The sequence below is a fragment of the Poecilia latipinna genome, unplaced genomic scaffold, assembly GCF_001443285.1.
Source record: "Poecilia latipinna isolate Pla-1442-1.1 unplaced genomic scaffold, P_latipinna-1.0 Scaffold2129, whole genome shotgun sequence".
Taxonomy (NCBI): domain Eukaryota; kingdom Metazoa; phylum Chordata; class Actinopteri; order Cyprinodontiformes; family Poeciliidae; genus Poecilia; species Poecilia latipinna.
Window position 1 is genome coordinate 66223 of NW_015114745.1, and position 12375 is coordinate 78597.

The 12375-nt window shown below is 40.8% G+C and overlaps 1 protein-coding gene across 1 annotated transcript; it reads right to left on the minus strand.

Moving 5' to 3' along the window:
• Positions 1-7368: 7368 nt before the first annotated feature.
• On the minus strand, positions 7369-9105 carry pou3f2b (POU class 3 homeobox 2b). The gene has a single exon (XM_015017346.1). The coding sequence runs from the start codon at positions 9004-9006 to the stop codon at positions 7720-7722; it is 1287 nt and encodes a 428-aa protein (XP_014872832.1). The 5' UTR covers positions 9007-9105; the 3' UTR covers positions 7369-7719.
• Positions 9106-12375: the final 3270 nt, after the last annotated feature.

Consider the following 12375-nt stretch of genomic DNA (forward strand, 5'->3'; position numbering starts at 1 on the left):
GGGGCTCCGTAGTTAGCTAACCCTTCGTCACTCTAATTTTTTTTTTTTTGAAAAAACAAAAAAACAACAATCATAAATATATTGACTCAACATTGCCATCGTTAATAATAAAGTTTTAACAAAACAAAGTGAAATGGTGTTCGTGTTTCCGGAGGTTTTTATGTAACATGAGGTCAGAGGTCATTAGGGTCCCACACACGGAGAGAACAGTAAAGTTCACTTAAAGTAAATTTTGCTCAATAAATGTAAAGTACCTTGCAAAATTTTTCACTTCACTTGATTTTTAAATACATTTTCTCACATTGCAATCATAAAGTTTAGTTGTTTTTTTATACCAGAATTTTATCTGATGGACCAACACAAAGTTATAAATAATAACTATAAAACAGAAGAGACATAAATATGTTGTCATTGATATTAAGAAAGTGCGTTTTGTGTTTGTGTTCACCCCTTCTCCCCCCCTTTTACTCTGATACCCCTAAAAATTAAATCCACTCTGACCAATTAGTGAATACCAGGACAGGAACACATTAGCCTAGCTAGCTTAGCTTAAATCTTACCTGCCGGAATGAGTGACATAAAGAAAGACATGAGACACTTTCAATTTAAAATTTTGTAAATCCCCCTCAACGTACCATTCTCACAGTAAAACATGGTGGGGGCAGCATTATGCTGTGGGAGTGCTTGTCATTGGGAGTTTGATCCCTGGAAGACGACCTGTTGGAGGCTCAGCTTCCATCAGGACAGCAACAGTAAACATAGCGAAAAAGGGATTAGATAAAAGCGGATTCGTGAGTTAAAATGGCCCAGTCAAAGTCCAGAATCAGTTAAGAATTTGGCAGGATTTGAATAAATGCTGTCCATCCCATTGGACTGAGCTTTGTGTTTTTCTGTAAGAAAAAACGGACAAACGTTTCTGTCTCTAGACGAGTGAAGCTGGCAGAATCATTCCTCCTGAGTCATATCGATGGAACTGCAGAGAAAGTTTTTATTAAATGGGACTGAACACAAACGCAAAAGGCGCCGGTATCTTTTTCCTTTTACTTCACAAATGACCATGTATTAAATCCTCATGAAATTCAAACAGGTTTGTGGTCATAAATGGTGGAAAAGTTTGAGTCTCTGTAGATTTTATGTGATCTGATTTCAGCCATGAGAAACCTCCCAGGGCCCAACCTCCAGGAGGGGCCACCACCGCGGACGGCCTGTGTGTGTGTGTGTGTGTGTGTGTGTGTGTGTGTGTGTGTGTGTGTGCGTGTGTGTGTGTGTGTGTGTGTGTGTGGAGGAGGGAACGCGGCTCGGAGACGAGCGCCTTTTTCGCAAACAGGCTCGGCAATTATAGTCCGAGTAATTACGCGCTGAAGGGGGAGACACGATTCGCCCCGCTGCTCAACAAAGTTCATGTGAAGTTATAATTAAACAATAACTCGTTTACAAATGAACGCACACGCGCATTTGTGTACTTAAGTGTGCAAAGAGTAATTAGCCGCGATGCATCTGAGTGAGAGTGAGCAGCCGCAATGTCAAACGATGGAACCACACTGAGGCTGAGAGTGTGTGTATGTGTGTGTGTGTTGGGGTTATATATGGGAGGTGTGTGTGTGTGTGTGTGTGTAGTGTGAAGCGTGTAAGACAGAAGCAGTACAGATTGGATGAGTGATTGACGCAGAGGCTCTGAGGTGGACATGTTTGACTTTGTGTTCAAACAGAAGAAGAAAATCTCCACATGTGAGGCCATGTTTTCATAGTTATGTTGTTTAAGCTGAGTCATTAGTTGCTCCAACATGCTGACCAGTTACACTTTCCTCCTACATCATAGTGAAATAACATAATAATATTCCACTTTAAAATGGCAATTTTATGTAAAATCAACTTTTGTGAGCTTTGTATCATGTTATAATGTTATTCTCTCATCAAAAACAAACCTGGAGTGTTGCCTTGATTCGCTCTTGGATGTTTGCGAAATCTTTAATCTCCCATGGCAACCACTCATCTGGGCAAAATGCCTGGGTGGACCTAGCTCCGCCTTCGAGGACAAAGTTCCTGCTTGGCACTGCAGTTACCAAGCTTTGACTCCCCCACTCAGCTCCTTCAGACTAGCCAGCAGCAATTGGCAAACATCTGTTGAAACTGAGCATCAGCTGAGCTCATTATAGGAGTCACTTCTCAGTGAGACGCTGGTAAAGACTTAATAGAGGAGCCATGTTGTGATCACTTCCTGAAGGCGGAGTTTCAGAAAGAGCAGGAGCTTCTAAAAGGGACAGAGGCCTAATTATGAGGAGTTAAATTATAATGTCAACTTTCTTTTAAGTCATATTTTTGATGTATTTAACAACTGAAGGTAACATAGTTAATTGATTGTGCTACAAAATGGCACAATATCTCTGAGAAGTATTTTGAACCTGATATTTGTAAAATAAATAAATAAATAAATAAATAAATAAATAAATAAATAAATAAATAAATAAATAAATAAGAAATGGGAGAAAATTTTAAAATGACCTAATTTCTGATCAACTTAACTACAAGCAACAAACATCCAAAAAGCTGACCAGTTCTACGCTTTCAGAAAAAAAAAAATAAATAAAAATCAAGGGCTCTTGGAAGCCCCCTGCTGACCTGGAGGCCACGAGCAGAGGCTCAGCTCACATATATCACTGAGTTCTTCTCCAGCCAGCTCACAGTCTCATATTGGATGCATTATTTTGATGAGAATTTCATATTACTAATAATATTTTAAAAATCTAAATGAATTTCATATAGCTCTTCAGCCACAGCAGCTCACATTTCCTCCCCACCAGACAGATATCTCACCAAGTTTCCTCATGTCTGCTGTCAGTGAAATTTTATTTCAAATTTTGTATGTTTGCAGCTTATTCTATCCAGTGAAAGCCAAAATTATTCATACCCCTGGCATATTCAGGTAAAATAAAACATTTTTTTAATTTAATCAACAGGTTCCTTCTGTCTGATGGTACTTATCGTTTAGTAAAGAGATTAAGATTAGGGTGATGGAAAGGAGGCCATCCCAACCTCACAGACAGCTGACCTTCAAAACAACCAAACAAAAAAGAAAAATCAAAGCACCAAAAGAGTTTAAAAATAAATGGCTGCTCAGTAATAATGAGAACGGCTTGATAAAGTTTTTTTCTGTTATTGGCAAAGCTGTAAACAATTTTCAACATTCTGTTTGTCAATAAAATTACAGCTTTTAAAAAATATATACTATTTTACATCATTGTGTCATGTTGCCTATCAGAGACAAACTTCTTGACTGAATTAAAATCATCTTGAAATAGATTCTGCCAGGGGTATGAATAATTCTGGACTGAACCGTTTATAAACATGGCACCATTTCATCACGTTGATCAATAAGTGGCTGTAAAATGAGGCAAACATAAAAGACCAACTTTGACCCATTCTGTTTCATCTGAAGATAATTTTCATTACTTATTTTCCAGATGCGTTACCTCAGATACAGTAAGTTCACAGCACTTTGAATTAACGCACATTTCTTTTCAGATTTTTTTTTTTAAGAATAAACTGGAAAAGTGTCGTTAACATGGATAAACTCCACTAACCACTTAAATAACTAAGAACATCTTTAAGCTACTTGTTCTGATATCTTGAAGATTTCAAATTCTCAATTGGAAATTTTAACCTAAAATTGCCATTTTCAGTATAAACTGCATCTTTACGTTTATTTTTGTTCCCCACCACCACCACTTCACCCCCCCTTAAAACCACACACCTTTGCAATCTTGCATTTTATTCAGTAAGAATTATTCAGATTCCGTGCACCATGTTTTTTTGTTTGTTTGTTTGTTTTGTTTTGGTTTTTTCCCCCCTGGCTGCAGTACAGCGATTAAAGATCTTCAACTCACCCTTTGGTCGTGTTGACGCCACTAGATGGCGCTTGCGCACCGACTTTCCTCCATTGCTTCAGACTTTCTTCTTTTTTTTTTTTTTGCTGTCTCTCTCTCTCTCTTCCCTCTCTGTGAGCCTGATGGGAAATTTCAAGTCACCTAAATAAAAAGGAAGGTGTAATTAACGCGTCGCGCTATTAATTGCATCTGCTAGAGAGCGGATGAAGGGCACCGGGGCGTGCTTCACCCCCTTTTTTACTACGCGGCCCCCTGAAAAGTCTGCTTGGGATATCAGAGACAAGGAGAGGAGCTGCTTCCTGGTGTCACACGTCCAAATGGCAGGTCAGGTCAAACGTAGATGATGATGATGATGATGATGATGGGGGATGATTAGGCAACTGATGTGGGAATGATATAATATAAACTGTGTCTATCCTCATGAAAACTGTTGCGGATTAAATACAATCAGGTCAATAAAATCACTTTTCAGCAGAGTTTGGATCGATTAAAGGGCCAACATTCAGTTGTTGTTTTTTTTGTTTGTTTTTTTTGACCCATCAAAGTACAGATTAATGATTACAAACAGGAAGTTTGTGTTTTCACTTGATGCCATTGATGACTGATCAGACAAAAACTCCCATTATTCATCCATATATAATGCTGAACATCTCTTTCCCAGCTCAATGGAACAATTTGATTTAAAATCAAAACAATGATAGTAACAACAACAATAATAATAATAATAATAATAATAATAATAATAATAATAATAATTGTGGCAGATTTTGGCACTTTGGAGCTAAAACAGTTTTTCACTCCTTCAGGAAACATTTCAGAGAAGTGGTACTAAAGGAAAACAGAGAGCTGGTGCTTTCAATATATCTGCTTAAGATATATCTGCTTTTGCCATTTTACAAGTGTCGATTTTATTGTCTCCCAGAGACGATCTGTTTGGCCCCGTTTTAAGTTTAGAATCTGGCAAATTACGGTCAAGCAAACAAATTAGAGAAATCACTTCTGTCATCATCTCAGACCAGCTGAAATGAGAAGCAGAAAATGCAAATAATAGTAACAATAATAAAAGCACTTACAATTTTAAGTGGTCAAAAACAGTCACTGTAGTGGACCCCTTTCAGTCCTTTCCAGGGGCCACTTTTTGCTCCTCGGGCCCCAGCTTGAAGACCTAACCGAATCCCCCTCCCCACGACTAAAGCTGTGGCCTCTCCGGGCCAAAGTCAGTCCGTTTGGAAGCAGAAACAACATCATCAGCTCACAATCATCCAGCCTCATTTTCTCACAGCCATTAATTCCTCTCAAACGACGGAGCTGCAGCCACAGCATGAACCTGCTGCAGCAGCATGAACATTTCCTGGCTTTATCACTGCGTTTGCTTTAAACGCCCTCCTCCTCCCCCCCCAGAAAACAAAACAAAAAACATGTAGGCTTGACATTGGAAAAAAAGCCTTTTTAATATCAACCTCATTATTTAAAAATGTGCAAGTCCCTTTGTTCATGTGGCGAGAGATGAAACACCAGCAGGCGTTTATCACCTCTGATAGCTCGACCCCAAGTTCATCCAGTGAATATGCCCCAAATAATAATAATAATAATAATAGTAATAATAATAATTAAAAAAACCAAACAAACAAACAAACAAGCAGTAAACAGAACAAATCCACAGCGTTGGATTGCTACAGGTCTACATCCCACAACTTCAGTCAAATCTGATCGTTTCATTAAAGCTACCGAGGAGAGATTCCAGTGATCATTTCTGCAGAAACAGGAGAGGGGGAAGAAAATGAAAATAAAGTAAAATAAAATAAAATAAAATAATAAAACGAAAGGTGGGAATAAAATCCCTGGATATGTATCTTTGCATAAAAAAAACAAACAAAAGCGAGCTACTGTTTGAAATTAAAACATATATTTATATATACATAACTCTGTCTGACTAGTCCAGGCTGCCTGCCTCCCCTCTGCGTCTCAGTTTAGCTTAAATAGATTCATCTCGTTTTTCTGCGTCACGTAAATAAAATAAGAATGACGTAATAAATTACAAGCTCAAACAAAAACAAAACAAAGATAGAAAAATAAAATCGACTTGCTGTAACCATACAGTCCCTCCACAATAAAGCAATAATAATAATAATAATAATAATAATAATAATAATAATAATAATAATAATAATAATAATAATAATAATAATAATAATAATTTTCTTAAAGGGTGCAAAATTTGGAAATATATTTTAAAATTATTTGAAAACAAAATGTGCAAAATCATTATTATTATTATTATTATTATTATTATTATTATTATTATTATTATTATTATTATTATTATTATATCTGTTAATATATTATGTTTATTAGTTATTATCGAACGCGTCGTTCTGGAATTTTTTTAATTATTTCTGACCGTTTCTAAATATTAATCTGTCTCGGTTCCGGTTTTGAAGCGCTGTTTTGTGTTTTAGAGGTTTTTGTGTTTTGAACTGTTTTTGTTTTCCACTCAGAGCGGACGGGAAGTGACTCAAACCAAAAATGAATTAGCTGACATTTAAATCAATAACACAAGAGCTGCAAATTAAATGCGCAAAAAAAAAAGAAAAAAAATCGCATTTGAGAGTTAAATTCGAGCGACAAAAAGAACAGCACGCAAATACAAGGCAGTAGGTAGGCTGGATTCTGAAACTCAATAATGAAAAAACAAAAACAACAACTAATTATAAGGGGAAGGGGGAACAAAAACAAAAGTGCCCCAGTGAAAATATATATATATATAATTTTTTTTAAAAAAGGGATAAATCCATAACTTTTTGTTTAAAGTTGTACGATATTTACAGATGTGAATCCGAATGTTTTTGCTGCCGTCTTGTTATTATTTATTCATTTTTATTTTGCTGAGATATCTAGAGCCCATCATGTCGTGGGAAAAGTGCCAGATAGTCCAATCAATCGCCGTGGAGCCTTTTCTTCATCTTCTTCTTCTCCTTCTTCTTTTTCTTCTTCTACGGGCAGAACAAACGCTCTGAGGGAGGAGATCATGTTATTGAACTGGTTGTGATGGCTGAGAAAAAACCCAGAGCGGTCTCTGTGTTTACGCCGCTAATTGCAGAGGTCGCAGCACGACTAATAATAATAATAATAATAATAATAATAATAATAACAATAACAGAAATAGATGAGTGACAGCTGACCTCTGTGCTGACAGATGGGACTCCACTGGACTGGGGCTGCAGCCTTTTTACTGGCCTCCACTTCACTCCATTAACGCAGCTTTCTGTGACCCTTATCTGCCCCCCAACCCCCTTACCCCCTACCCCCTCCTCACCCCCGGTGCCCCCTTCGCTGCAGGACGCGCAACTACAAACTAACCCGCTTCTGCACACAGCAACGATGTCGGAGTTGGTAGAAAAGTGAAAACTATTCTGCTAGGCTTTTCATCTAAAAATACCTCCCTCCCTCTCTGTTTTTTTTTAAATATTTTTATTTTGTTATTTTTTATTTTATTATTATTTTTTGAGTCAAATATAATTTTGAATACACAACAGGGGCTACACCTTGAAACCGCGTCGACTCACAGTGCTGGGCATGTGTCCTCGGAGAGCACAAACTGTCCCCCCTCCATCCCCCCCTCTCTCACCCTCCCTTCATCTCTCACACATTCACTGCAGATATCGTGGAGGTGCTCGCTGCAATCTATTATACATAAAACACTCACTAGATCGTCTCATAGTCCAGTGATTTATATATATCCTCGGGGATAAATAATAATATTAATTAATAATAATAATAATAATAAAAAAACAACAACCGATGAACAAGTCCTGGAGGAGCGGTCCGGTAGAGTTCATTGGACCGGGGTCTGGACCCCGTGGTGCGGCGGCGTGTCCCCGTACACATCCTCGCTGCCCGGCAGCGCTCCTCCGGGAGGGGTCATGCGCTTCTCCTTCTGTCTCCTGTTACAAAACCAAACTCTGACCACTTCTTTCTCCAGGTGAAGACTGTCCGCCAGGGTGATTATTTCCGACGCGGCCGGCTTAGGGCACTTCAAAAAATGGCTCTCCAAAGCTCCCTTTACGCTCACCTCGATCGAGGTCCGTTTTTTCCGTTTCCTGCCCTGCGCCGCGATCTTGTCCAGGCTGGTCGGGCTGCCCGAGGTGGAGTCCGCCTCCTCCAGCCACTTGTTCAACAGCGGCTTCAGTTTGCACATGTTTTTGAAGCTGAGCTGCAGGGCCTCAAACCTGCATATGGTCGTTTGGGAAAACACATTTCCGTACAGGGTCCCCAGGGCGAGTCCCACGTCCGCCTGCGTGAACCCCAGCTTGATCCTCCGCTGCTTGAACTGCTTGGCGAACTGCTCCAGGTCGTCCGACGTCGGCGTGTCCTCGTCCGAGTGGTCGTGGTGACTCTGCGGCCGGTGCTGGTGCTGGTGCTGGGACGCGGGGTGGCCGTGCTCGCTGAGGTGCGGGCTGTGGTGGTCCTCGTGGCTGTCCCGCAGGTTGTGGTGGTGCATCCCCTGGCCGCTCCCCGGGATCAGCCCGTTGACGCCGAAGCCCGGCTGGGAGTAAATAAGGCTCTGGCCGTTCGTCGTCGCCATGCTCGGTATGTGCGCCGCCGTGGTGGTCCTCCACGCCCGCGCGTCGTGGTGGTTCCCGTGCGCCTGGTGCACCAGGTGCGGCGGCCGCGACTGGTGCTGCAGGCTGCTGCTGGAATTGTGCATCTCCTCCCTGGCGCTCTGCACTGCGGGCTTGATGTCTTGCTCCGCGCCGATGGGGCTCGAGGACCACGGGGTCCCCTCTCCGTGGGACAACGCCGTGATCCACTGGTGCGCGTGGCTGAGCGTGTGGCTGTTGCTCTGCAGCGGGTAGTCGCTCTGCAACAAGCTCTGCGCGTCCCGGTACGCCGTGGCTTGCTGCATGCCGCCGGGCTCCGAGTGCACGATGGATGCGCTGGAGGTGAGGATGCTGTAGTGGTTAGACGCTGCGGTCGCCATGACTCCCGGAGCCGGACTGGTCGCTCTTATTAAAGGAACCTCGCATTTGACAGATCCGCTCCTGCCCATAGGCGGCTCCCAGGCGCTCTGCCAAGTGGACGCCGAGGCGCACCTGGACTCCGCGCCGCCCCCGTCGCTCATTGGGCGTCGAGGAATGATGGACACGGTTGCCAGGGGTAACGGCGCGCGGATTGGCTCGGCGGGAGTCTCAACAAACACAGCCTTGTTTTGCCGGAGAGGTGCGAGTTGTTTGAGGCTCCTGTGGAAGCGGAGAGCCGGAGTGCGGCGCGAGGAGACGGAGCTCCGGGATCAGCAGGTGCGGCTGTAAGATCCAGTTGATTTACTCTGGCAGTCAGGTTTTTATCCGGACTCAGACTGCAGGTAGTCGAGCTCCAGCTGCGGGGATTTCCTCTGATGTAGGCAACAGATTTATTTTGTTGGTTAAGGTGTTATTGTGCACAGCAGTTTAGGTTGTGAAAATGTGATTATTTTAGTCATGTTTATTGGAAATGAGACGAATTAATTGCACATTTGTGTAATCTTTATGCGTATATTGTAACAAATTCACTTTTTTTAGAGCAATTTTGATATTTAGCACTGCAGGCTGGGTGATTAGGAATTTTAGGACGTTTTATTTGTGCAATGCTGCTTATTTAGTGTGTAAAAATTCATAACACCATTTCTACTAACAAATCATCATTTCGACTTCTTTAAACTAATGGAATCAAACTACTAGGTTACTAACTATTTAGTTTAACTAGTGACTATTTATATAAATATTTTCACTATTAATTAGCGGGAAAACTCAAATAAATGCGTTTTTTGTTGTCGTTTCAGGATTAAAAACACTTTGAGAAAATGCTAACAACGTATGTTAGAGCTGCAACAAAAGTACAATTTCCCACTATTTTTAGTTCCATAAACATACACCCAACGCAGTAGCATGTAATTACATCTGCAGGTTTTAAGTTTAACAAGAACATGAGCTAAAGGTTAGAACAGTGCTTTGATAAATAAAGTAACAATCCTCGGTTTTCTGTTGTATTTAATACACTTAATAAACAAACTGCAGCGGTTTTTCTCTTGCATGTCCTCATGAGGGAACAAGCGTCAGGTCTGAAAGGAAACGGGAAATCATCCAGGAAAATAATATCTAGCATGTTTTATTTAACAAAAAAAAAGGGTTGTTTTAATTTATTAATAAATAAATATAGTTTCACTACAAAAGACGTCTATTCCTAATGCTGTTTATAAAACAGCATTTCCAGATTAAATAACGCCCACCTCATAATCATGTCACAGTTCATTTTAGGTTGAGTGAATCTCCAGACTGCTAAAGTTCTGATTTTGTTCACTGGATATTTCTCAGAGATGCTCAGCTGCTCTCTGTAAACAAACTGAGCTCAACCAATCAACTTAAAGCTTCAGTGGGCGGGGCTACAGGCGAGGCACGAGCTGGTATTGGACGCAGTAAAAATAAACCTACTTTACTGCATTTGCCCCCAATTTTAAAACTACATGTGTAACTTGATCTGGTTGCTTTTAACTCTAAAAGAAAAGCAACAATTATTCAGACTTCCACTAACATAGTATGATACTTTGATTATGAGACATAAAGTCAATCCTTGTCAATGTTATCTTGTAACCTTTATCAACTGCTTGTTATTTTCAACTGAAATATCAGTAGAGGCAAATTTGTCTTTATTGTAAGAGAGGGGACAGTGTGGCAGCCTTTTTTCAGGCAGCTGACTGGCAGTGTGCAGCTATAGGTGGGGGGGAGGGCCATGTTATTCTCATGTATGATCCAGAGAAAAGTGTCTGGCATTTCAGTAAACAGACTTGAAACGTAGCAGTTTGGAAATGATCACTTTTGAAAAGCTTGGCGTACACCTGACGCCAGAAGCCCAAGAAAGAAAAAGTAACTTTGAGCTGAGTTTTAGTGTTGCATATGATAAGAATATCTTGATTTTAAAAAATGAAATAAGACAGTAAATGAAGTCTTGAGGCGTCTGAAATCCGTTTGCAGCTCTTTAAGGATATATTGTGGGATTGTTACAAAGGCTGTGCAGAAAATGACTATCAGCAGGAAAAAAAGTCAGTGAATTTGTTTCCGTGTCTTCTAGAGAACCGCTGTAGATGCAATAGTGAGTCCAAAGGCTTGCTCATCGTCCAATGAAGCGAAAACAGACAGAGGTGAACAGAAGGATTAAGTCCAAGCTAAGGCCTCCAGTTCGGGGCACGGAGGGCAAGCCTCCATCCCGTCCCAGCTGTCGCTGCCCCCGGTGTCAGCTTCAGGGACCAGGACTTTGTCCAGAGAGGGGACATTCCTGGCCGACTGCTGCTGGTTGCCATAGGGAGAGGTAAATGAAACAACAGCAGTTGCATCACTGCCGATGCCTCTCCTCCCACCCCACCCCACCCCAAACCATGACTGTCTAAAGGCCTCTATTTAGAGAGGCTCTGTGCTGAGGGGACAAAGCCTTTGCAGGGATAAAGGAGGGAGGAGTGAAGAACGCAGGCCCCCAAAAGAAAGAGAGAAAGAAAGAAAGAAAGAAAGAAAGAAAGAAAGAAAGGAAGAAAGAAAGGACTAGAAGAGCTGAAAAAGATGAGATTATGTCTCTCCTCAGAGCTGCTCCTCACTCTGTCGAGGGATAAATCAAAACCGAACAGAAACGTAATATTTTGTGACCAGAAGCAGATTTCAACTTTACAACTTCTGAGTGTTGTCACCAATTTAGATTTAAAGGCGCAGATACGTCCTACAAGTACGGATGCAATTAAAAAGCACCGTAGGTTGGTCTGGCCTACAACAATTCACTTCCCACCAGATATAACGTTATTACCTAGTGGCAACAAATTAAACCAATAAATCAGCCCATACACTTCCCGATATCCCCAATTTATAACTTTCTTACTATGCAAATGACTGAAACTGTAATTAAACATTTTATTTAATAACGTGGACAGGCAGTAAAATTAAAAGGCAATAAAAAAGCAATCAAAGAAATACTTTCGCAAAGAAAAAAAAATCCAAAGTGTTCAGGGAACACACAAAAGCCTATATATTAAATATTCACACTCACAAATCATTTTCAGCCATGTTAATTTATTTAAAAAAAAAAAAGTTCACACAAGGACATGTCAAATGTACAGACAGGAACATGAGAACAATGCAGAGGCATGCAGGAAGATTCAGGTGCTAATTGCATCGGGTCGGTTCTCTCTGACCTGGACTGGATTGTTTTATGATCCATGTGCTGGTTGAAGGCGTTTCTAAAAATTTTTATGGTTACTTTGACTGGTTCTTTATTGGCAAGGGTGGACAATTTTAATCTGTATTTTACAAAATGAATGCTGCAAATTAAAACTATTTCGTTGGGAAAGTTTGATAAGTACAACCACATACGCCTAATGTATCAAATATGATACAAAACAGACAGAAATTAAAGGCAGTCATCCAACTTTTTGAAAGGCGCATCAAATACAGAGTTCAATTTAAAACTATTATTT